A 26,853-nucleotide genomic window follows, 5' to 3' on the forward strand; every position below is an offset into this window, starting at 1 on the left:
GCGGGGGCGGGTCCCCAGGGTCTCCTGCGAGCTGGGGGGGCAGCGGCGGCACCCCGCGCCTCGGCTCGCGCGCCCGGGCCGCGCCGGGGTCCCCGACGCCCAGGTTCCTGCCCCCCACCTGATTCCGGCCCTTCCCTTCCCCTTCCCCGGCCCGCTCCGCCGCCTCCCTGTCTCCCCCGCCCCCAGAGTCTCGTTTCAGTCATCCCTTTGTCCTTCCCCGGATTGGCAGGTTTTATTATTCCGCCTGAACAATCCGGCCGCCCAGTGGCTGAGGGTCGCTGACGTCGGCGGCAGAGCCGGGGAGTAGTTGGGATTTTGCTCTGTCAGTAACACATGTGTAAGCGCCGCGGAGGGAGCGACCGAGCCGGCTAGAGGCCAGCGCCGCCGCCGCCGCCTCCTCCTCCGAGCCGGGCAGCCGCAGCAGCAGCCCCGGCGGCAGCTCCGGGCAGCGGCGCAGGCTCCAGCGCGCCGGGCCCCGGCCGGCCGCAGCTCCCCGGCTCCCGGCTGCTCCCGCCTCCCGGCCTCCGCACCGGCCGCCGCCGCTCCGGGGCTGTTGTTTCTGCGGCTGCTCCCCGGCCGGAGGGGCAGGAAGCTCGGCCGAGCGACCGCCGCCGCCAGCCCCGAGCGAGCGGGCGGGCGAGCGCGCGGGAGGGAGGAAGGCGGTGGAGGAGGAGGAGGAGCGGGAGGCGCGCGGGCGGGGGCGGGGGCCGCCGGGCGGGGGAATATACAAAGTGAAGCCACATTGCCAAACTTGCAGCAGCGATTGCAGCAGTTGCTGCCGCTGCGCCGCGCTTGAAGCCGCGCCGCGCGGGCCGAGGGCTCCTGCAGCTGCTCGCGCGGAGCCGGAGGCGGAGGAGAACGCCGAGGACTGAGACTGACACCCCTGCTCTCGGCCGCCTGCCACTTACGCGGGGCCCCCCAACCCAGCCTCAGAGCAACGCGTTAAAAAAAAAAAAAAAAAAAAAGAAAAGAAAGAAAAAAAAAAAAGCAGCCCTTAGCCCCCTCCTCCCCTTTCCTGCTTCTGCGAGAACATCCCCCTCTCCCTCCAGCTCCGCCAGCCAAGGCGCCCCTTCCTTGGAAGCCGAGCGGCTTCGCTCGCTTTTCGCCGTCGCCGCCTCTCGCAATATTGCAATATAGGGGAAAAGCAGGTAAGGGGACGGCCGGGGAGCCGCGGGCAAGGAGGGGGGAGGGGGAGGAGGGGGCCGATTTGGGCCAGGGCTGTTTTCTTTGGCTTCCTTCCCTTGACCGTCCCAAATTGCAAGTAAACAATACGTCGGCTTAGATAATGCGCGAGTCTGAAACTACCGAGGCCGGCCTGCAAGCTAGCACGGAGGGCAGCCAGCCCCGGGCAGCCAGCTTTGTAGCGGTTCCTGCTTACAAAAGGGTTCTTCTTGGAGACGGGGCTGGTGGGGGCCTTGGCTGGGGGTGGGGATATTTTCAGTTCCTAAGGGAGAGGCAGGAGGTGCTGAAATGAGGGTTGAAGTATGAGAAGTAGTGTGGGGGAAATAGTCACGACCCCCCCCCCACCCCCCAGTAAACACTATTTTTGAAACAGTGGCAGAAAGGATCTAAGTGAGCAGGATTCAGTATTGCTGGTTCTTTTCAAAAATTCCTCTTGGCTTATAAGTCTTTTGTTCCAATCCAGGAGAAATCCGGTGAATCACCTAATTAAAATCAAGACATGAATTAAGCATCCATTTTTGTACTACAAATTGCCAGCGCTACGTTTGTCCCTCCCCTGGTCTCCATTAAAAAACACCAGAGACGTTGTTAAAGAGGGGCAGATTTTGCCTCTAGCTGCCAGTTCTGCTTTCTATTTCACTGACTATCCCAGGACCTAAATTGCTTGGCTATGTAATTACTAGAGTATAAGCCTATTTAACTTAAAAGCTTTCTTTTTTTTCCAACTCTAAATGAAACTTGATGAGGGCCCGTCCTTAGTTATCAGGGGAGTCAGTTTCTGGTCAGTCCTCTTGATTCATCTCTTTTAGATTTAATCAGCATTAAGGTATTGCTTGTCCTTAAGAGCTTTAGCTAATGGGGTTACTGGATGCTTTTCTCAGTGTAATGTTTCCTTTTCAAAAAAATATACATATATATTTACCTCTCACCAAAGATGGGGGCGGGGAAGAGCTTGGAATCTCCTCCCTCCCTCTCCCCTTTTAAAAAGGAATTCGGAGCGATTAAAACGTTGGGGGAAACAGTTTAAAGACCTCGGGCAGGAAATGCAGATTCATTTGGGTTAGGGCTGAAATTGTAACAAAAAGCAATTCCTCGAGTAAATGCATCAGATAAATCAATTTACATAAAGGTATGATGCATTCGGATAAATGCAATGCTAATGGGTTTTAGAGTGGTCCTGTTTCCAAAGTCTCAGGGTTTTGTTACAGCTTAATTGGTGCAGTTCTTATTCTGGTTTATTGTGCGGTCACTGGACACACGTTCCGGGACTCTTTCGGAGGAAATGTGTTTAAAACCGGCCTATTTAAGGAACCCGAGTCCTTGTTTCGTTCCCTTCCCCTGTTTTTTTTGCTGCAGCCAAGTTGGGCCGGGGACAGGCAAAGTTCGCCCTCTCCCTTCTGAGGTATCAGCTGAATGTCTTGAGCAGATAGCCGGGAGCCTCGGGGGGAGCCTACACTCTCGGCTTACAGAGGACAAAGACAAAACAGGCTGCTTAATTGGCAGTAAATAACTTGATCTTTTTATAGAATAAGTGACTGGAGGAACACTAGGACTTTATTGGACTCAGGATTGGAGGCAACAAATTAATCGGTTTAGGCTAAGCTTTATAAATTGATTACTATATTATACCCCAGTTGCTTCTTTTGACATTCATTAGAAAGAGTGGGGAATTTTTAAAAGCAGTTTTTGGTGACAGCAGGACTGGTTCGAATATAACTTGGGCATCCTTTAATAGTGCCTTCTCGCATATTATCTGTAACCCCCCTCCCCCTTCGGAGGAACAAAGCTCTAGCATTTAAATTGCTGATCAAGGGCAGATTAGTGAGACCAAAGTGGAGAGTGTTTGTATAGGAAGTTAACAGGCATCCTAAAGTTCAATGATCTATTATTCTTGCCTGTGTCCTGAAAACCCAGAGAAAACACTCATTGATCTTCAAAATGAAATGAGATTTAGAACAATAATGGGAGATGGCGGTCACCACAATGGCATGTGAAAGGTGCTGTTTAAAATACGAAAAACCAGTTTCGCAACTTTACACACCGCACCCCCTCCCTCGCGTCCCCTCGCCTCCCCTCCCACCACCGCGCTCTCCCTCGCCCCTCCGCGGGTTCCTCCCTCCCTCCCTTTCAGAAAACCGAACTATTTCCAACTTGTGAACTGCAGCTGCACTTCCCAGGGCAGAGCTCGGGAGGGAACGTGGCTCCGGCGGGGACCGCCTCCCCGCTCCCCTCGGCTAGCTCTCGGGGCTCGGCGGGGGCCGGGGAGGGGCCGGGCGCGGCGGTGGGTGGGTTTGACCCTCATTTGCTGGAGGCGGGCGGCGAAGGAGGGAGGAGGGGGCAGTGGGCGGAGGCGGGGGCTGGGAGGAGGCGCCGCGAGGGGTGGAGCGCGCCGCCGAGCCTCGCTCTCGGAGTTTTGACAGTACCCAAGCTGAAATTGTCAGCGGCGGCGAGCGCTGGAAAGTTGAGAGGAGCTCGTGGCCCCAGAACAAAGCTTGAGAAAAGTAAACAGGCGGCTGCTGCCGGCTCTCCTCCCTCCTTCCCTCTCCCCCTCACCCTCCTGCGCGCCGTTGCCCTGCTGCTTCCTTCCAGCAGCTCTGGGGGGGTGGGGTGGGGGGAACAAGGCTTCGCTCTCGCGCGCGGCGATTGCTACTAACTTTTGCATCGCCCCTGTTTTGTCTTTCTCTCCCTGTCCCCTTCCCGCTCTCTGCAGACCATGGTGAATCCGGGCAGCAGCTCACAGCCGCCCCCCGTGACGGCCGGCTCCCTCTCCTGGAAGCGGTGCGCAGGCTGCGGGGGCAAGATTGCGGACCGCTTTCTGCTCTATGCCATGGACAGCTACTGGCACAGCCGGTGCCTCAAGTGCTCCTGCTGCCAGGCGCAGCTGGGCGACATCGGCACGTCCTGTTACACCAAGAGCGGCATGATCCTTTGCAGAAATGACTACATTAGGTAAGACTTGGCTGCTTTCCTTGAGATGGGTGAGCCGAGCAATGGCAAGGCCAAAGGTTACCAAAGATTTTAAGGAAAGGAACAGGGAACCTCTGAGGATACGTTGTAACCTTCCCCTCGAAAACCTGGCTGGTCCGATTTAAGGGGTTCGAGAAGCACGTGTTGATCTCTCAATTTTTAATAGTAAATTCACCGCAGAAGCCATGCTGAGTAAAAACTCTATCCATCTGATGGGACTGGGCCGTTAGGTGTGCCAATGTTGGGCGCTCTACTGACCAAAATTTTAAGGGGTCTTCCCCAACTGGACCCTCAGCTAAAAAGTGGGAATTAGGCTGCTACCTTAAAGAAGGGTAGGGACCTACATAGAAACTCAAGAGACAAAAGATGGCCTTACAAATGAAGTGTAGTTAGTGAGAAATGATTTGCCTTTGGTGATGGCTAATTATATTTACATAAGCACTTTTAAAGTTTTTTGAGTGGAAAACTGTGACTCATTCTTCGTGCTCCTTGTGAAAAATGCTGATTACCCATCAGTTTAAAAACTTGTAATTCTTCTCATAGTAAACTCCCTCTTTTTCTCCCCACCCCGCAACAAAACAAAAAACCCTTAGTGGTAGTGTTTTTCTTTGTATACTGTTACTTGGAGGCTTGTAATGCTCAATGTTAGTGTGTGGTTTGTGATGTAGAATTTGCAGGTTTTTCAATTGAGGAGAGTTCAGATTTGGGGGTTTTGTTGTTGTTTGTGTCCCTACCCGGGATCCCCAAAAAAGATTTAGGAAAAGAGGCTATAGAATTATACTAATCTTGCATTTTAAAGCAATGTATAGGAACATTCATATGCCCCTGTAAGCAGTCTTTTCCAACAATTTTCAGTGCAATTAATGGAAAGAATTCAGGAGGTCAGGTGCCTATAGGATCTTTTCAGGTGAACTCAAGCTACTTAAACTCATTAATTTGAAAGGAGGCATTTGAAGGATTACACATTTAATTTGAGTAAATGGTTTGATAGACTGATGCACATGAATGCTTCTAGGAGGTGTTCTGTTTCAACATCCAGTAATTAAAAAAAAGAAAAAACAAAAAACCCACACGCACACCGTTGATACGAGAGAACCGCTGATACTAGAGAACCGCTCACTTTTACGAAGAATTGCATTCTAGTTAAATTTCTGTCCTAAACCGTTTTCTTTATAGAATATTAGTAGAAAATGTTGCTCTCTTCAAGTGGGTGAATCAATGGCTGAAGTATTTTGTACAAAGTTTAGTTCCATTGTGGTTCCCTCAACTCTGCATCTAAAAGTGCAGAATATCCCAGTACAGTTCTGAGCTGTGTATGTTTACCCCAGTAATATCATTAATCTAAAATGATGGAGTAAAATGACATTTGGTTATTCCGATAATGCAACCTGTGTCCACTCTGCTGGCATCCTCAATCAGCCAAGTAAAAGAAATATAGGAAGGGAGAGGGCTTTTATTTTTAAATTAAGATGGCAGCATTAATTTCGCTAAGTGTCTTTTAGAAGTAAATGTTGGAAAATCAGCAGGAGCATGGGTGTAATGCTTTCTGGTCCTCCTTCCAAGCAATGCCATGAGCTTTGACAGTATTGCAATTAAATAGAGAGCAAAACTGGTAAGAAGGCAGGGTAGCTTAAAGTGCAAAAATTGACAGTGCTGTTCGGATGCGGTGAATGGTACATTCACCTCGACTCCAAGTGCATTCAGAAAGCCTTCGCTTCTGATTACCACTAATTAAAAAGAAGATGGGTCCACTTGCATTCCCTCAAGACAAGTTTAGGCAAGTGGCTTTCTGGGAATCGCCTCCTTTCCCTGTTCTTGGGACCAAATATAAATGCCCATTTGGTGTTTTCAGCTGGCTTAATGGGGCAATGGAGGATGTGCGCCCAGCCCCGCGCCTTAATTAATTGGGTTCGAATTCTCACTTTCTTTTTTCCTCTGATTTTGAAAACTGGAACCAGGCTTGCTCTTGAACTAGATGCTATCCTGAGAACCTTAGCTCCCTTCCGGGAGAGAGTTCTCTCTCAGTACCAAATTGACCCTGGCCTCCCACTCTGCTCAGGGCTCTTCAGCCGCTGAGCCCCCCCCCCCCCCCCCCCCCCCCGCCCCAACCCCATCCCCAGGCTGAGGAGTCTCTGAAGTCTTCTTCAGAGTTCCCTCCCTCTGCGCATCAAGATGCCAGAAGGGTGGGAAGGTGAGGAGGCGCGCGGCCCTTTTCCTCTCAGCTACTCCCTCCCCAGTCCACTTGTTGGAGGAGCTTTGAATTCTGCAAGATTGGCCAGAGCGGAGTAATCCGTTTGCCAGACACCAGGTGAAGGGGATCCTCGGGCTCCTCCGCTCGATTGTGACCACAGAGCGATCTATTAAGGGGGTTTAAACTGCCTTTGAGGCGTGATCTTTTGAAACTACCAAGATACGGCTAAAGCTGCGGGGAAAGCAGGGCCCGGAGATGGTGGTGGTGTGTGTGGGGGGTACTGCTTTTCCTTAGTCCCTTCCCCCTGCGTGACCCAGTGTCGATTGGGCAGAACTGGTCCTCTGCCTCCTCTCCCTCCAAGATTTCAGATAAAGCGGCTGCTTTGCCGCAGCGAATCCGCACAATTAAAAGCTTTAATTAGTGGCTCCTCCATTTTCTTAGTTCTGATGGGCTTTATCTAATGAGATCTGGTCTCTGGCTTAGATCTGCTCCGAATGACGTGTCCGCAATGAATGAGAGCTGCGTCGCAAACAAAACATTTAATTAACAAAATTGGCCTCTAAGAGAGGGAGGGAAAGACTGGGGGGGGGTGCTGTGGAGGGGAAGAGGGAGGGTGGATCTTAAAGGGGCCAACGCCTGCCCACCCCCGCTCCAAAAGTCGGGGAACCTTGCAACTGTCCCCTCTCCCCCTACCCCCAGCTTCCGACACCCCTCCGCCCCCTATCTCTATCCAAGCGCCACCAAGTAGCTTTCGAAACTCCGTTTCTCTTTTCCTCGAACCCTTCTTCCTCCACCTCCATCTCCGGCCCGAAGACAGGCGCGGAAAGTGCTGCGAGAGGAGGAAGTTCGGAGACCGACGGGTGGGGCCCCAGGTCCGGGGAGGGCGAGGAAGCGCACCGGAAGCCCGGGTGGCGGTCCTCCGCGAGCCCTCTCTTGCTTGGGTCCCGGCTGGGGCCCGGGGTGGGCCGGGACGGCGCAGCCCGAGGCCGCGTTCGAGGCGTCCTACCGGCCGGCGGCCTCGGGCCCGCGAGGGGGCGAGCGCAGGGCGGGAGCCGCGCGAGCCTTCGCTCTTTTCTTTCCCCGGGCTCCGCTCGGGCGTTCACGTGGCGCCCGCAGCCGCAGTGAGCGCCGCGTGGCCGGGGGTGGGGGGTCCCGGGGGGGGGGGCAGTGGTGGTTGGTGGTGGTGGGTGTGTTTGGGGAGGGGTAGCGTTAGGAACGGAGGCGCCGCCAGACAGCGAGTTCATTTCCCTGGTAATCAACAGCAAGCTGCTATATTCAGAGAATGCTGTCCCTTTAATTGAACAGGCTAGGTAATTAAATGGCACTTTTCCAATAGGACGTGCTAGGTAAATCTAATAGTTGGTTATTTAATATCACTTTGAAGTCTGCCCACTCAAGCACAATGACAGCACAGGAGCATGTGAACTATTAGCTAGGAAAAAAAAAAAAAAAACCCAGGATCTCAAAAATTAATTAAATCGCATGCAATTTAGGGGGAACGTTTATCTTGATTTGTCATAACAGAATTAATTCAAGGCCTCCAATTCACTTGGGGGCAGATCTGTTACTCTGAATTAACCAAGCGTAATTTGGCTGATTTTTTTTTTTTCTCCCTCCCCTCTCTAATGCAGCAATTGCGATTATTCACAGCCCCCCTCTTAAGTATCAATAGCTTCTGGTGCTTTTAAGGTGCTTGGTCTCTAGTTATTCCGAAGTACCTTTAATGGACTTGGCTCCAGGCATAATTTCTGGGTTGCATTTCTTTGTTACATTTAATATAGCTGGTGCAGAATTTAGATTAAATATAGGAACCTGCTGGAAAACCAATTGCTTCTGGATCAGTAGCTGTGGATGTGCATTTTTCTCCTCAGATAGGATGCTGATATTTACTTGCAGGTACAAATGTATACCTTTCAGCCATACTTTTAGAAACGTACCTCTCCTTGCCTAAAAGCAGTTTAGAAAACAAGTTAGGTAGTGCACCATATCGTGCGTATTTGGCTTGAAAATAAGCCCACCTATTGGTCATTGAAGTTACTAAAAGATGCTAAGCATTATTACTAAACTAAAAATATGACTTGCTGTCCATCTCTTTATGTCAGCAAGGAGAGTTGGAGCGGAGCTTGTGAGAGCAGTACTAACACTACATGGTGTTTTTCATATAGGAGGAAAGCACCTTTAGAGTGCAGGGGTTTGGTGGGATTTCTTCCCTTCTTTTCCCTTTTCCCCATATAAGGAACCTCTTGATGTTTGTGATTGATTGCATTGCCCAAATGCTGAAATATTAACGACCTTCTTGGACTGAGGACCCAAAGAAAGGAAACTGAAACCGATTCTGTCATCACAATTAAAGACTCCCCTGGCTTTAATTAGCCTGACCTGGGGTATATCTCCCCGTTGCTTGAGTTAAAGAGAAAAGAGCCCATTATAGTCCAGTCTGAGACCGATAGCTACTTAATTGAGCACCTAAAGCCTCAAGCCTTTTAAATCAAACACTGTCCTGGACAGTCCCTCTGGTTAGATAATTAACTCTCCAGCGCACAGAAACGTTGTTTAAAAAAAAAAAAAGAAAAGAAAAGAAAAGAAAGAAAAAAAAAACAACTTTTCAGAAAAAGGGTGGAATTCTAATGGTAACCTTCACGTCTATGGTAAAAGGGGATTAAAATGTGGATAGACGTGTAAGTTGTTCCTGCTCTGAGGCAGCCTGAAAGCTGTAGATGTGGAAAGATCTTAAACCCCATTAATAATGTTGTTCAATAGCACATCAGTGCAGGGTAGATCGTGGTCATTTTCAAACTTTGTGACTATAATTTCTGACACTTTAGGAATCCCACGATTTTGTGGCTGATTGTTCCCTGAAAGGTTATAAAAGTGGCACTGGAGAAAACAGGATGTATGAAAAGCTTTTGGATTATATACGCCTGCCCTGATGATTAAAATACACTTAGATGCTGAAGACATACAACTGACTTTACTCAGGGTGAATTGTTAAATAAATGAACACTTAGGCTGGGTAATCAGATCGGTACTGTGAAAGGGTATTTTTTGAGACGGAGTGTCACAGTGTACCTGTTGGTAGTGGCAGCCATAATTACAGACTCGGATCCATTAAAATACTTCTGGGTTGCTGTTAGAGGATATTTGGTCCTTGCCTCTAGTAGGATTCTGTTCCCCATCCCCATTATCTGCACCCTCCCTACCTTTATCCTCAGCATGTATTCAGCCACATTGACATGTTTTTAACTTTATTTTTACTCCCATTGTTTGAATTTGGTACTCCTCCTGGGGATTGGAAGAGCCCTGCTGTTGACTATAAGCTCTTTGCCCATGGCCGTCCTAATTCCCTAGCAGTGTCCTGCCCTTCTGAGAACCTTCCCCCTCCCCCCTCCACCCCTGCAAGGCAGCAGTGACAACCCACACTGGAAGGGTGCCCCGGAGGTGAGACACCAGGAGGTCCCCATCAGTGTTCCTGAAGTGGTCCAGCATTAGGAGGAGATGGCAGGAGGAGATGGCAGGCCAGCGGCCCGAGTTCCCACATGGTGTGGTCCTGCGGCTAGAGGTCCTGGCAGTGTATTATTTCAGCTTTCTCTCCGTAACTGTTCTGATTCTGCAAGAACGTGTCAATGTGTCGTGGATCTCAGACTAATTAGTTTTGAAATGGAGTTTTGATTGAACTCTTCAAATCGATGCTGCTGCAAAATTTGTTTCTCGGGCTTCCTATTAAAAGCCATCTTAAGGGGCAGTTTTACTACTCTCCCTGTCGTTCAGTCGATACATTTAATAACAACTTACAGGCTATTTTCAATAAAGTGGCGACAGCAAATTAGTAGTTTGAACATGACAAGCCTCTTCTGCAAGACCAGATTCTGAAAACACAAAGCAATTATTTTTATATAGAGGGATGCCGCAATCATTCAGATTACGGGGTGTTCTATAGGAACATGTCTCCTTGTTTGACACCAACTGCATTTTATGACTTTATTTGGACAAGGAGGAAATGCAAATATTAATATTTATTATGACACTAATATGTTAATTTGTAAGTCCTATTACTTTGTTTTTCATTGTGGAAAAGTGCTTCTCTGACCCTGCTGACTTGTTCCAATATCACCTTTCAATGTGAAATCATTTTGGTCTGTTTAATAAATATTTGTGGATATTAAAAAGGGAAGCCCAAAAGCAAATAAAGCTTCCCAGCTTGAGTCTGCAGACTCCATAAAAGCCAAAGTTCGGTATTCATTAAAATATTTTGTTGTGCCGTGGAAGGGTATTAGGAATTATGTATATCTTTTTCTTCAGCACACCACACTTCCTTGAGCTTTCCCCTCCTCTGCAGCCTTCTCCTCTCCCCCCCTCCTCCCCCTATGGCAGATGTTGTGGTCTCATTTGATTGCATAGGAAAACTGCAGTGATACAGCAAACACCCAGAGAGATATGATGACAAATGGGTCCAGATCCCGGTAAATTACTTTCTGCTCAAATCGAAATTTCATTCAGTTTGTTGCTAGCAGAGATGAAGTAATCTAAATTGTGGACTCAGGAGCAGATAGAGGGAAGTTGGAGCAAGCATTTCATTATCAAGAGAGAGAGAAGGTTAGGATGAAAGAGATGAGCAGAGGCAAATCTTAAGTGTTGACACCATGATTGAAAAGGTTAACCCATACACATTATATATCAACCTGGATAGCAGAGAGTTTCTAATGGAAAGTCTGCACTGATGGAGGTTTACGGGAGTTTCAATACACTGAGCATGATGTCTTCTTAGATATACAATCAAATCCTCTTAACCCTTTTGATGACTCATATCTCAAGATATGATTAAAGTACAAAAGAGTTCTTCATATAATTTCAAGGACACAATGCATTTAAACTCCAGTCATGAATTGTATCTTTCTTTTTTTATGATGAACCCAGTAATCTGATAAAATGTGTGGAGAACAGAATGGTTTTGTATTTGCGGGAGGTGGAAGTCAATATTTTGATTAAATCCGGGGCACCATCTTCCTCTGCGGTAGGCAGAAAGTTAGTCATGACCCCTGAAAGGGTTATGTAAATCGCTTGTAAAATTTGAGGCCTGAGTCCGAATTCAGTCCTCCATCAGCTGCGTTCCCAAGGGAGGGGCGGAGGCTACGGGGGATTTCTTCTTTCTTTTTCTTTGGGTCAGGGTTACTCACTGGTGTCCCCCGTCATCTCTGTTGCAGGTTATTTGGGAATAGCGGTGCTTGCAGTGCTTGTGGACAGTCGATCCCTGCGAGCGAACTCGTCATGAGGGCCCAAGGCAATGTGTATCATCTTAAGGTAGCATGTGCTCCTCCTGGCTTTTTAAAAAAAGAATCCCCTTTCCTTCTTGGGGACAAAGCATTTCTCCTTAAACTCCGTCTCCTCAAGCTGTAGACACTAAACGCATCTACCCAAGTTGTAGCTTGGCTGGGATTAGGCCCTTACTCGCAACCCCACCCCCCACCTTACCATCTTTCCCCCATATACCCCACACCACAGAAGCACACCGGTACTGGTTTCTTTCCTCCTTTTTAGCCTGATGCAGTTGATCGCATTTGGGCTTTACCGTTTTCTGGAATCCTGTCGAAGGAAGAAAAATACCAGACCCTAAGTGGCTCCGTACTTGACAGATACTCACTTACCAACAGTTGATAAACTTGTGACCAAAAAAAAAAAGACTTAATTTGTACCTGTTTTTCAGTGGGTTTGCTTTTCCCTTTCAGTGTTTTACATGCTCTACCTGCCGGAATCGCCTGGTCCCGGGAGATCGGTTTCACTACATCAATGGCAGTTTATTTTGTGAACATGATAGACCCACAGCTCTCATCAATGGCCATTTGAATTCACTTCAGAGCAATCCACTACTGCCAGACCAGAAGGTGAATACCTAGCAGCTGCTAATAAGCTTTATTAGGGCCAGTTGGAAGGTTCAGCCTTCAAGGGAGTTTTCCTGGGTGGTTGTGTTTTTGGGTGCCCTTTTATAAAGTAATGTAGACGATGCGTACATACAGGGTTCAGAAGTAGTAGTGTGGACTGATTAAATTGCGAATCTTTTGTAATTCAGAAAAGATCCTGACGTAGTTCTACGTGTAGCTTCCCTAGCATTGAGGAGGATTGCCACATGCAAAGTCAAAGCATATAACTTCCATATTACCAGCTGTTTCTCCCTCTTGCCAGTTTGGAAATTCAGAACTAACGATGTGAATAGGTGATTGGGGGAGGCAAATTAGAATATGTATGGGAGGAAAAGGGAATAAATGTCTTTGTCAAGAAAATAATGATTTCTGTATTGGTCATAGCAGTTTGGACACCTGCCTCCCAAACCCAGTTTACTGTGCTTTTATTTTGAGAAGAGTTTTAAAAATATTCTGTAATTCCAGGGACGGCATTTTTGTTGATTAGCGTATATATAGTCTTGCAAACTGGAATTAAGTTATGACTTCTAAGACAGTTCTAGGTCTTGGCTAATCACTTTGGGCCACGAATCGCTTCTTTGAAGATTACGTATCTCCGGTCTTGATCCACAACTGGAAGGTTTTTGGACCAGAGTTAAAAGTGAGGAAATTTTATACAGTTGTTCAGATCACTTCAGAGGAAGAATGGCGATCAACAGTTGTCCAGCACCCCCCAGCCCCAGCACTGGATAGTTTTAGATCTATTTTAATCTCCTTAATAAGTCCTATAGCTATGCAAGTGAGTGCATTTTGATAACTGCTGTGCCTAATTTGTAACAATTACTGTCAACCTTCAGTTAAGAGACTGTTCATTCTACACTGGCCCAGAAAAGAGTGAAATGTATGACTCGTGCGCATAATTTTATTCACATCATATTTCATACTGATTATGTATTGATGACATTGATTCATTTACTCTTTACAGCGCCACTTGCATGGATATTAAATCTTATTGACCACAGATGAATTTTAATTTCAGATTGGTGATAGATTTTTCCATCAGCTCTGATAGTATGTTTGACTTTTTCATCATTAACCCAGGCAATCACACAGCACTGAGTTATTGCATTGAAACAAAAAGTGCACACTTCACTTGGTAATTCTTTATGGATTTACAATAGGAACTTCATTAATGTCTGTTGTAAGGATCACAAAAAAAAAAAAACAACATTTATCTGCAAATAGGAATTTAGCAAGCTTCAAAAGTCTCAGGAAAAAATATGAGGCTTCATTGTCTTCTGCAATGCATTTTTTAATGCCGTATGAGGGGGAAAATGACTAATATTTGAAAACTTTAAACCGTTTAAAATTATACTGCCACATTTTAATGCTGATTTTTATCATTTTCCCTTACTCAAATTTATGCCATGAGTTTAAATGTATTTTCCGTTTCTTATATTAAGTAAATGTCAATTCTATCGAAATAGGCACACTTTTCTTTGTTTAATTTACTAATATAGGAAGCTACCTAGTCTACCTTCTTAAGAACAGAAATCTAATTTTTTATCGCAAATTAACCAGTCACCATCAATGAGATATTTCAAGCTTCGTTAAGGAATGCCAGTACATATAAATACTCAAGATTTTTATGGTAAGATTTGAATTGTAATGAAGTTAATCTATAGGGAAGAGTTGAGAACAATGGATAGGTAACATAAATACTTGGAGATAACCATTCCCATTTAGAGGCAAAGCCATTTGCATTTACATTTGGGAGCAAAGAAACCCAAAACAAAAAGGCAAGAAAAGATGCTGGGAATAAAATGGTTCATCTCTTCCCCATCCCTTCCCGTGTAAAAGCTTAGTTTTTTGCAGATTAGATCTTCAGGTTTGTTGCTGGTTTTATACCATTTCTTTCGCTGACTTGACAAAGCGTAAGAAATGATGGTTGCAGCTCACCACAGTGCAGCATGAGGATTCAGGGATGTGGAGACAAGATGGAAAACATAGCCAACTGTGCAATACTGTGCACAGGCACCAGCCGCGTTTGCTTGGGACTACGCGCAAAGGGCACGTACCGAAAGGGCGCTGGGTCTCCCAGTACTATCTCCTTGGGTACAAGATGATGTAGTGGAGAGGTTTCAGGGAGGAAAGCTGCAGAAACATCTAGTCTGCATGCTTTATAAGATTGCGTGTGTTGTGCCTTTCGGATGGTCTACTGTCCTGCACACCTTTTTCAGGGTGGGAGAGGATGTTCCCTTTGGAGCACAGGAAGTAGTAGGCAGCCAGAAAGAGTCAACCGGTATATCCTTCCTTAGTGTTGGAAGCCAAAAATAGACAGGTGGCCTTCAAAAATTAATAGCTCTTAAAAGGCAGAGGGAAGTATAACTTAAGGATATGTTCTTGCCAGACATTGGTAAGAAGCTGTGTTTTGGGGGTGATGTTAATTAAGAACATTTCCCTGTTGGCATAAATGTCTCACATATTTGCCCTCAGTGCTCCGCACTCCGTGAGCATAGTCAATTGACAAGGTGGTTTTTGTCAATAAAGGTTTTGGGCAAGCCAAACATGGGCCAGAGAGAGATTAATGAGAGGGTAAGGGGGAAGGAAGAGGTAATGAAAACACACTTCCTGGTGGAACGTAGGCTGCTTTTTTGGACCTTGAGAGTGCTTTACAATTTTCCCCAAACCCTGCGGTGTTTCTGTTCTGAAGGAGGTGAGATGGGGAGAAATGACAGACCGCCCCACTTTATTATTTTCTTCACTCTCCTTGGTCTCCATGTTTTTGGTAGGGAAAATTAGACATCCATTTTGGCCCTTTTCCTTCTATTCACCGAACCAGTTACGTTTTTATTGTGTGATGGATAAAAAATATCGCCAGGCATCCTCTGGCTTTAAAGTAATGAGGTGATTGTTTGTACACCCCTTCTCTAAAGGTAGCTAATTGTATAGAAAGTATAGGTCCCCATAGTGGGGTCCCTTTAAACTTTCATTCTCCTGAAATTTGTTGCCAGTGTCTGGGATGTGCGGTTTAGCTGTTGTTCCGCATCATTGGCTTTGGTATATTCTGAGAAAAAAATAATTTTTGAGTGTATAAATCCTGGAGTGTCTTGAGTGAAATCTCCGATCACTGGTGTTCAAGAATCTACAAAATTTTACAGCCTGTGTCATTTAAAGGAGGCTGGACCATCCTCAGGAGAATATTGCCTTCTAGAGAGTTACGTAAATACAATGAGGAATCATGGCTAATTTCTTTTCCTCCCTCGTCTTTGCCTGCTCTGGAATTCTTTTTTCCACTCAAGAGTGGCTCTTCCATCTAGAATTCTCGGCACTTTTCCGTAAAATATGAGCTCACATCTCTTTGGTTGGAGATGTTAGCAAGTGTTCTAGTTGACATATCACTCCACCGTTCCCCCGTAGTTACATAATTGGTGCTGTGTGTGTCCATCGTAGAGGACATTTGATGCTCATTTATTAAATATGCTCGCAGGCTGCTGCTGCATCTTTGTTCTGGACAGACAAATTACCTTTCTCACACTGAGCTTCCACTCTGGGGAATTAAGCCTCCACCACTTTAATTAGCTTGGAAGTGGGGGGTTGCAGTTCCTAATAGACTTCAGGCTTTTAGTAAGTTAGGGAAAGGGTGAACTGAGAACTTCCTGGGAAGCTCAAAATGTCATTTAAAAACCATAAAAACCTAATATGTATTATTTCATTTTGGTAATTGCAAACAGATTGAATTTGACGACTGTGTGGGTTATCATTTCTAACTTAGACATGAAAGTTAGACTTCCCTTGAACTCTGTTTTTTAATTGAGCACAAGTCATTAACATATTACATATGTTTGATTCATATATTTACAATATTTATATAATATTAAGTGACCTAGCAGATATGAAATACTGCAGATACAAAAGTGAAAAGTAGTATCTGAGTATTTGTATGTATGTGGGTGTGTACGTATATATATGTGTGTGTGTGTGTACCATGCATGTGTGTGTGTATGTGTATATACACACACACACGAATTCAGACATAGCTTTAGGTTGAGAAGGACATGGGTGAATAGATATCATATGGGGAGATCAGAATGATCACTGCCAGTATTTGTTTAGGTTTTATTACATGCCAGGCACTGTTGAAAGTGCTCTATGTGTATTATGTAATCCTTATAACAGCCATATTATCCCCCACTTTAGAGATGAGGAAACTGAGACACAGAGTAACTTTTCCAGAGGTCACACAGTTGAGCATAGTAAGCCAAAACGTCCTTGCGGGGCGCTCAGCTCTGAATGTGCATCGAAGGCACCCCTGGTAGGCAAGGTGTAATTCACTGTCTTCAGAAAAAAACTTGCTTTTAAGAGAGTTAAAGCAGTTCGTCGTAGAACTTTCCACCAGAAACTTTCCGAAAGTCCATTTATTGTCTCATTTTCTCTGCTAGTAAAACTGCAGAAAACGTTATGCTTTAGTTCTTCGCTGCCGGAGTAAGTAGTGTAGAAAGCCTCCATCAAGTCACAGTTGGAAAGTAATCTAATAAAAGAAGATTAGTGAACGTAGAAGGAGACAAAAGCAGTCATGTTTGAGTTTAATATCTCAAATTTAGCATTTTAGCTAAGATGCCCATTTTTATTTCTTGCAGGTCTGCTAAAAGGTCAGAGTAATGCAGAATGCGTGCCTTCATCTCAGATTTCGTTCATCACAGGTGGATCCCATGCGTCTTCAGTAGACAAGTCACCTTTGTAGCTAGCCACCAGTGCCAGCTCTGTGCATTGCACCTTCTTTAGTCTTGATTGCCCTTCCCGCATTTATTGGTGTATTAAAATGACTGAATATGAACATTAAGGACTCCATGAACCTGGGCTAATGGGAGACTGTAGAGAAAATGAAAAAAGATCCACCGGAGGACATCTTTGGGGGGGGAGGGAGCTGGGGAGGAGGGAAATGACTAATGAAGCTAATTAAAAGAAGCATTCAAATCTGCTTTCTACCCTCATTAACAATTAGCAGGGCACTGGCCAGAGTTTGTACCCTGTGTTTTACCTTAACAACATTCTATTTGCTCTTTGTATATTTAAGTGTTGTAAGGAAATGTGTTTCAATCAAAACTGAACATGAGATAAAAGGAAAGAGATGTGGCTTTTGTGATATTCTATCACAAACACTTTTATTGTATCTCTGTAAAATACAATGTATGTATGCATGTAAGTGTTCTTCGTCCTGATGTTGCTACTTCCATGGCAAAGGAAAAAAAAAAAAAAAAGAACGAAAAAAAAGAAAAAAAATTGGAAAAAAAATCAGGCTCATAGCAGCTACTGTGTAGAAATTTCCCCCTACTTCTAATTTGCTGAATGAAGAAAAAAATCTTTTATTTGTGATATTTTCAGAGACATTTGCTCTAGTATGGTGTATTTAAATAATAAAAACTTAAAAGAAAAATGGAGTTCGGATTTAAACACTGTTTTTTCTCCTCTGTATCGGAAAAAATTCAGTAGTTTTTTTGTTTGGTACCAACTTCACTTTAAATCTTAGGGGTCGAGGGAGGTGGTGTGTATATTTATTTAGCTCTGGGCCAATAAGGTTTTCTTCGAATTACTTAACCATGCCGTTTTTTGGCATGGCTACAAAGCAGTGTTTCTAACGGAGTCCTTTTTATAAGTTCAGAATATTCTGGTAACTTAAGCTCTTCATCCACTTCTATATCACAGTGAATCTTTTGTGTTTATATATAAATATTTGTTCGATTCTTCAGCTTTCACGTTGATTCTTTCTTCCTCAATAGGAAAGCCTTGGGTATGGATGAAAAGCGTGCTCAAGACTGTGACATAACCGTCCTGTTCTCTCTTCACCAAGTTTCTGGCTTTCCAAGGAAATAGCATTTTTAAACCGTACCTGTACATACTGGGAAGTCGTTAGGGACCCAGAGCTCTTCAGATGTCTACAGGCGTCTTCAGGGGGTGAAGCAGCCATTTCCTGGTGAGCTGCTAGACTCCTGTGGTCGGCTGTGTGATTTGTTTATTTTGTTTTGCTCTTCTACTCCTCTGCAGGCTCTGCCTTTCCATATGTTTGGGGTAGGATTTGGCTTTCACTTAGTAGTCATCTTGAGAGATTCAGTGGCTAGTTCTAGGCTGCAGTGTATCCCCAACAGTGCATGCGTTGTGTGCAGTGGTCTCCTGTGGAAAGCATGTGTAGGTCAAGGATTTGGGGGTGTGGGGGGACAGGGCCAGTGTTAGAAGGAGGAGAAAACCATAGAAGCTGCACTGCCAGGCTCGGGAGCAACTTTGAGCTACAACTTTGATCACAGGTTCCGAAAACCAGGTGTGTGTGTATAAAGCCACTTGAAATATCCTTTCTAAAAATGGCATTTGTTTTATTTTCTCTTGTTCCAGAAAAGCTCCCAATGTAGACCTCTCAGGACAGGTTATATAGAGAGGTCTAGTTCTGTTCATCTCAACCAGCAGTCAGTTTCCGTTTGGGATCATCTGCTCTCTGAGACTCTAGTCTGGGAGGAAAAAAAGCAGTTGCTCAAAACTATGAACCTCCTGTAGGACAATTGAAAGGTAGAGAGTTAAAGTGAAGAGTTCTTTAGAGCTTTATGAAAAGAAAATGGAAGGGGAAAAAAAATGAACAAAATCACAGACATAACAGTATTTGTTTGAGTTAAATCCTTGGGGAATTTCTAGGAACGAGTTCTGGTTCTTACATTTTTTTTTTTCTTTCCCTTTAAGATACTTTAAAGGAATGTGGACTCTTCAGGACAGAAAGGGGGATATGTGTTAATAAGAATGCAAGCATCCTCTATTCTTTTTGGCATAAGCACTCATGTCCCCTATAGTGCAGAAATTCAAAGGGGCTAGTTAATAACTTTTAGTGAGTAATACAGTGTGGCATTTGGTGATGTGGAGGGCTCAGGTCATTAAAGACTTTAAATGAACTATTATATGGCTGACTCCGCAAGCACTGCTGCATATTTAATAACGAGCTTCTAAAAGCATTTCTTAAGTTGCAGACCTATAAGATTACAAATGTCACTCATGTTAGTGTAATCCACATGCAAGTGATGAAGCCTTCTCTTTGATGTGCTAAATTGGAGAAGGACTAATGGAGCTATGAATATACAATAGAACATATTTAAGTAGTAGTCTTGCTTTAGGTAAAACACTTTCTTGAAACCAGAGGCATTTCAGACAATAAAACCCAGCTCTAATGGGGATGCTCTGTGTGGGTAGAGAGCTCCTAAAAAACACTCCGGTTTATTCTGATGTGAGTGGTGATTGTGTTCATCCCCCAACCCCAACCTTGCTTAGGAAAAAAAAACAAAAAACAAACCTCCAGCAGCTTGTTCACCTTTCATCCATTGCATTTGTGATGTTAGTGAGATGTACTCCATTCTTTTGATAGGACTTACTTAATATTAACCACGTCGTAGAGCAAGATGGCCTCCGATCCCTACAAGCAAGTGCAATTAAATAAAAGCAAATGTTACTGAGCTCTGCTGAACTGATTAAAAAAAAATGTTTATGATAACATAGAAATGTCTCAGTCATGCAAATTGTCACTCTTGCTAATGAAACGATTTTGTAAAAAGATTGTCCTCTGAAAAGGTTTAATGTTGTTTTTTTTTTTTAACCCGTCTACTTAGATTTACACATCCCGAAAGGCAGGAGAGCCAGGAAGAAGCTTTCCAAACCAAATCGTTTGCCACCAGAAACTATTTCCAGCTCTTCATAATTTATTAGGAAATAGTTTAACACGGACTGTAGTGTCTTATAAAATGCAAAATGAGAAAACGGTCCCACCAAAAGGAAGCCTGTGAAATTGTCATCCTCTTGCCATTAATTGTATTGAAATTCTTTCTTTTGCTCTTATTAACACTGATATTTGAAACAACTAATCATCTAAAATGAAGCTCTTAAATTAAATGGCTTTAAATGTCAATATAGCAAGATTCTAATGTGTACTACTATTTATATAAAATATTTCTTTAGAGGCAATAAATTCTACCACAGTGAGTCCAAGAGCTATAGATCAAGGCACCAGTGAAGAGTTTCCCTGTGGCCTGAATAATTGCATTTAAATTGAGAAGAGGTTGGCCGGAGACCTCTTCACCAGGGCATTCGAGGCCCGGTGTTCTGCACCCAAGACTCCCTTTGGGAGGGCGCGGGAGACACAGCCTTTACAAGTTGACGTTACTCGTCACTTTGTTACTAAGACTCACCTATTGTCAGTCCAGCCAAGTCACAGAAATGCTTATTGCAGTTAAATAGCAATTTGTTTCCGTGAAACTGCAATTAAAGTATTACTGAGCAGCCATTTTAGATTGGCACTGCTCTGAACGCATGTTAAACAGACAGCAGCTCCCACTTGCAGAGCCCGAGACCCAACTAGCACCAAAGGGGAACACATTCGTCCGCGCGGGGTGTCTACTTAAGAGGCATTTGCAGCCCCCTGCTCCCATTGTGAACACGCTGAGAGCAATGACAAGTCAGGGCTGATTTTTGGAAGGTGAACTTGCAACTTAGCCTCAAGTGAATACCATTTTCAGTTGTACCAGAAGTGCTTTATGCTGGTAGATATGTGCTGGTGTCCTAGAGGGAATGTTTTCGAGTTCAGATTGATCTGCGGAGAATGGACTGCCACTCGGAGGCCTCCGGCCAATCATGGACTGCAGGTCCTGACATGTTCCAGCTGTGTAAACAGGGCCGTTCTAGCTCCTAAATCACAACTAATAAAGCAGAGGATGAAAATCAATTGGTTCTGTTATAAGTTCTTTGAATGGCAGTAGGAAGTTGTTTCATGATTCTGTTAGAATGGACAAGTCTAGGTTTAGCCACCCAAAATACCTCTTTTAATCCTCTCTCTTGCCTCAGAAGCAGGGCAAGACAGCCCTTCCGGTGCTGTGCTAACAGCCCCACCACCACATCCAAACCTGCCGGGGGAAGGAGGGCATCAGAACTGAACTCCTCCCGCTGATGTAAAGTTCAGGATTTGTTGATCAAGAGAGGTGAAGTGCAAAGGTTTTACTGAAAATGCAAAACATTGATGTAAGATCCTGAGAGAGGGAAGGATTTTCGAGGTGGTGTTTTAAAATGCAATTAGCACTGAATTCTAACCAGCTTGGAAACAATCATTAGCTCACGAGAACAGGAGGCATCTCACCTTCCTTCGGCCTAGAAAGTTCTCCCCTACCTCGAATCCAGAGGTTTACATCCTCAACTTTTTCAAAAATAATTGTCTTGTGCAGTGCGTTTATTTGTAGGCTTTCGCCTGTGTTGTTTGAGCTGCAATTTTTTTTTCTTTTTAAAGTAAGAGGAAAACAAACAGTTTCTTCCTAAATTAATTTTTCATTTGCAGTGAATTGAATGCTTTTAGGAACTGAAAAGGGAAAATCTGGAGACAAACTGAATTTACAAATGAAGATTAATTATGAAAGCTGGAAAGGAAATTGCTTGCTTGGGCTGCAATTGTATACCTTTTTCTTTATTTAAATAAGGTTAGGTAGAGATGGGTGTGTCTTAAATACCACAGATCCCTCCAAGGCCTCCAATTCAGTTTCTGTCATCAATCATGGGCCTTCTGCCTTCCATAAACCCTTAACATCTTTAACTAGAATGTGTAATATAATAACTTTATCTTGGAGTTGTGGAGTGCTTTGTAAATGTATTTATATGTTCACATTTACAGTGAACAAGTTCTTAACACATGTTATCTCAGTCCTCACAATAACCCTCTAGATTGTTATTGCCTCGGTTTTACAGGTGAGGTCATGAAGGGTCAGGGAGGGGACGGTCTAAGCAGGCCCAGGACAGAGGGAGGTAACAAATGGTGCTCTCCTTGAGTAGAATTTAAGGGAGTGCCAAGGAATCAGTAATCAAGATAATGTGGTTTTTTTTTTTTTAAAGATTTTATTTATTTCTTTGACAGAGATCATAAGTAGGCAGAGAGGCAGGCAGAGGGGGAGGGGGAAGCAGGCTCCTTGCTGAGCAGAGAGCCCTATGATGCTGCTCGATCCCAGGACCCTGAGATCATGACCTGAGCCCAAGGCAGAGGCTTAACCCACTGAGCCACTCAGGCGCCCCTCAAGATAATGTTTTAATGCAATATTTCAAAATACAAAAAGGAATGCAAAAACATATATGGTGAACAAAACGTCACGTTTTTAAGTAAAGGCAGGATCTGTGTTACTTCTCTTGACTTTTGCCTCGGGCTCCACCATGGCGGGGCATTTCTATTAAGGCCCAAAGTGCCAGAGCTGCTATTTAAACCTGGCATTTGGGGCGTTTTGGGAGAATTACTTTATAAATTGTTAGGCTGTGGCAATGACATACTTTATTCTATGAGCCGTACTAGGTTTTTTTTCTCCCCTTAAAAAACTAAAGTATTGCATTTTATCTTTATCCAACCTGGAATGCTGACTCTTTTAGCATGCCTGCATATTTTAGCCTTGCTCTAAAAGAAATTATCTGTTCAGTTTTGACAAATCACAACTACTTCATGGTGAGTAATTAAGTATCGTTGGTAACAACTCTTCCTGCACGTTGTTATGGAGGAAATAGAACAAGACTCTGATAATCATGTTAGTCCAGAGAGTAAAATGGGTCACTGTATCCTGCTGTATCCCATTCAAAGAAGTAAATGGCATATTTCAAATGTTTGAATTGAACTATGTCTTCAGTCTGCCGTTAATTGTGGCAAATAACAGATCCATGAATTTATTTATATAAAAGTAACACACTTCTTCTATAAGTATAAAAGAGGTAATACACACACACAGTTTTTGTGGAAAAGTTTTACGTATTCCAGCATGATGTGAGAAGCAGGTACATCGTGAAAGAACTAATACTCATATTTGTTTTAAGATGGGAAAGCACTGAAGTATTCAAATGGAACAGATTATACCTTTAATTACATCCAAATATGATTCTGAGCTGAGTTTTAAAATTTTGTTGGCTGTACTTTCCATTTTCCCATTAATTACTAGAATCCAAAAAGATCTCAACATTTGTAAATAAATTCCTATAACACACCATTACATCCAAGCTGCCTTTCTTCAAAGAGGAAAAAATGAGCTAAGGGGGAAAAAAAATCTCTATTCAATTTAATAGAAGAAAAATTTCTACTCAGAATAATAAAGTTATTTTGATGTTGATGGAATGGTTAAGCAAAAAACAGACTTTTGGTTTTTGGCTCAGGTTCCTGAGTGGTGGGTTTTGGTGCCAAAGTACCAGTGCTCAAAACCCATAATGTTTGTGTGTTATTTCATGGAGCATCTCGGCCCAGTGAGTCTGCAGGCTATTTTTTAGTCTTTTATTCTGCTATGGGCAAAATGAGACTTAAGTTAGCCAATATATGTTTTTTTTTATATTAGACTATATAATTAAGTCTGAAGACTAAATTACCCCCTTCTCCTTAGATATGGATGAACAAACATACATACATCGTCTTTAGGTGTAAGGACCTGAAAAATATGTGTAGACCAAAACTACAGAATATTGATTGTAAAGAACAAGATACTATGTAGTTGTTATGTGTACATTATGATCCAAGCTCATAAGATCAGTAAATTTCATCAGGTACCATCACTGGGGCATAGGCAGGATTGACACCAAGGAGTGAGGCTACAAGACCCATGCTCTCCACCACAGACATACACCACTCTCTCTAGTATGACTGAAAACCACCGTACGTTCCAGCTTTTCTGCAAGCGCCGTCTGCACCGAGAGACACATAATCAGTACAAGCAGTAGCCTGCGTAGTGTGTCTCAGCTAGTTTTTTGTTGGTATTGTTTTCTTTCGTTGTTGGCAGAAGGTGGGCTCAGACGTTTATAGAATTTATAGTAGATAGGATATTTTCTCTTAAGCTTTTAGGCTATGGAGAAATTCCTATCTTGAGGAAAAGGGAGTAGGGAGAATGGAAGGAACACTTGTCTACATAAGTCGCTCTTCAAGGGAGGATGGAGGGGCTGGAGTCTCATCACGGATTGGGAAGAAGGCTGGACTGGCTCCCCAGACACCCTCGCCATGCACCCCGTTTATGTGGTTTGGTCTTATTTTGCTACTATCAATGAGACCCTCTTCCCTGCTCAAGAGGATGCTGTTACTGTACATGGTGGAACTCGGGCTGTGTTTTTCTGTACTGCAAGCCTGTGCACGGCTGTGACATCAGGACGTTTCAGACATTAGCAGCATTGGCAGTTTTTAAGTTGATGCGATATAGCATTTGGTGACACTTCACAGGTGTGTCAGGGAGAGCTGAGCTGAAATGAAAATTGCAATAGAAAAAAAGCAGACTCCGATGTTCTTGGTGAAGTTCAGGGGGACCACCGTGGCAAGAAGCATTGCCTCTGGTTTGTTAAAGCTACAGTCGCTGGCAGTCTAATCCTTCCCCTCTGTGAGAGTGAAGGAGGAGCAGTGGGGCCCTGAAGTGATGGAGGGGGCAGGTTTGAGTTTTCTGATTTGTTACTGAGTGAATCAGGCAGATAAACAGGCTTGATTTTCAAAGGACAGGCAATCCTAAAAGGATTTCCTACACTGAGGCTTTTAGCCAGGTCTTTCTTCCTGGGGATGGGTGTAATTCACCAACCCCATCAGTTACCTCATGCTGTAAGCAATTGTTATTTATCCTCTCTAACAAGTAAAACGTGTTTAAAAAAATATATATTTTTTAAAGGGGACAAAGATTCTGGCTGGCTTTGGGATTCCTGAAAGCCAGACAGTTTTTGCTCTAAGCCAAGCAAAGGTGTAACTGTAATATTTTTCGCTCTAGGTTGTGTTTTATATATATATATTTTTTTTAGCCGAGGATTTGATTTCCAACAGGCCCACCAAAGAATTCTGCCTCTGGAATCCCCTTATTTTGCATGCAGATGGCATGTTAATGAACTCATTACTGTGCATTTTATCCAGCTCTGGACAGATTTGTGACATTATTTTTCAAAACAAAACGGGGTTAGGCAGTTGGTTTGTTGGGTTTGATGAGAATTGGGTGACTAAGTTAAAAAATATTTCCCCAAACACTACCAACCTGCTCAGGGTTGCTGCTAAACATTCTATAAAAACTATCCCTATTCCCTCCAACTCCCCACAAAAAAAGGTTATTTGATTTTTTTCACATTCCTAGAGACTTCTAGAACTGCATGCCTTCCAGAAGGTGTGTGGTCCAATTCCATTCTAAAACTAGGTAATTCTGGGCTTTCTTTTTGATTCCTTCGGTGTCTGTGGGCATCTCGTTTATCTGTTTTAGCTTACAATCCTGCACCCTCTAAAGGCCACGCTGTACTCACTGTTGTCTTAAGGGCAAAGCTATGAAAATTAATGATGGGATATCCACCCTGTATCCTGTGCTTTGTGATTTTTAAGATGAAGATTCTCAGGTCTCCCCACACCCTCCCCTTTTATTTTACCCCTTTTATTTTAGAGCAGGTAATAAAGAACATATTGCACTTGTGAAATAAGCACCAAAGGGGGACTCGGGAAGCTTGGAATTTAATCCTACTCCTGAGGGAAAGTCAAAGGGAACCTATCATCACCTTTGTCTTCCCAATCAAATGTTAGCCATGGGCCAATCATTTACTCTTACTACCTCATTTTACCCATCTGTTAAATAGGAGTTTACTAATCACAGCTTTATTTGCTAATGGATTAGATGAATCATTCAAAGGTAAAAGGGCTTTATATTCTGAGGCTAGCACTCTTTAGGATTGTAAACACTGAAACAATGGAAAATATAGTCACTTCTCTGATTTAAGGGTTAATTATAAGGTCTTTAACTTACTTTGAAAATTATTACAGCCAATTCTTGCCTGTCCTCTCTAATGAAAGTGGAATAATAATGTAGATCAATTCAAACCAATGGATCACACTCAATTTATTTTTGGTTTAGAATATAATATGTAATCCTTTTATTTAAAAATAAAAAGTATTTTCTGAGCAGTTTTAGGTTCACAGAAAAATGGAGAGGAAGGTATAGAGATGTCCCCCATAACCCCCGACCCCATACATGCAGCTCTCCCCGACTGTGAACATCCCCCACCAGAGTGATACATTTGTTACAACTGATGAGCCAACATTGACACACCATAATCACCCAGAGCCCATAGTTTACAGAAAGGTTCACTCTCGGTGTTGTACGGTCTGTGGGTTTGGACAAATGGATCACTACATGCATTCATCATTATGGTATCATACAGAGTATTTTTACCACCCTAAAAGTCCTCTGTGCTCTGCCTATTCATCCCTCCCTTACCCCACAATCCCTGGCAACCACTGGTCTTTTTACTCTCTCCACAGTTTTGCCTTTTCCAGAATATCAGATAGTTGAAATCATACAGTCTTTTCATATTGGTTCTTTCACTTAGTAATATACATTTAAAATTCCTCTATGTGTTTTTAATGGCTTGAGAGCTCATTTACTTTTGACACTGAATAATATTCCGTTGTGATGGACCACACTTTATTTATCCACTCACCTACTGAAGGACATCTTGGTTGCTTCCAGGTTTCGGCAATCATGAATAAAGCCGGCATGATTACCTGTGTGCAGGTTTTTCTGTGGATATAAGTTTTCAGTTATGTAATTTTTGGAAGCAAGGTAATATTGCTTTTGTTAGGCAAACGTTACA

The 26,853-nt window shown here is 43.8% G+C and overlaps 1 protein-coding gene across 4 annotated transcripts; it reads left to right on the forward strand.

The window, feature by feature from the left end:
* The first annotated feature begins 483 nt into the window (after positions 1–483).
* LMO4 (LIM domain only 4) lies at positions 484–17,675 on the forward strand. Of its 4 annotated transcripts, none has more exons than XM_082688323.1 (5): positions 484–1,148; positions 3,893–4,131; positions 11,542–11,638; positions 12,064–12,219; positions 16,875–17,675. In XM_082688323.1, the coding sequence occupies exons 2-5, from the start codon at positions 3,896–3,898 to the stop codon at positions 16,881–16,883; spliced, it is 498 nt and encodes a 165-aa protein (XP_082544449.1). In that variant the 5' UTR covers positions 484–1,148; positions 3,893–3,895; the 3' UTR covers positions 16,884–17,675. The 4 variants fall into 4 exon arrangements, with proteins under 4 accessions (XP_082544449.1, XP_082544451.1, XP_082544452.1 ...); XM_082688325.1 differs by lacking the exon at positions 484–1,148 and adding an exon at positions 3,318–3,463; XM_082688326.1 differs by lacking the exon at positions 484–1,148 and adding an exon at positions 3,325–3,467.
* Positions 17,676–26,853: the final 9,178 nt, after the last annotated feature.

Source organism: Mustela nivalis, assembly GCF_964662115.1.
Source record: "Mustela nivalis genome assembly, chromosome: 10".
Classification (NCBI taxonomy): Eukaryota; Metazoa; Chordata; class Mammalia; order Carnivora; family Mustelidae; genus Mustela; species Mustela nivalis.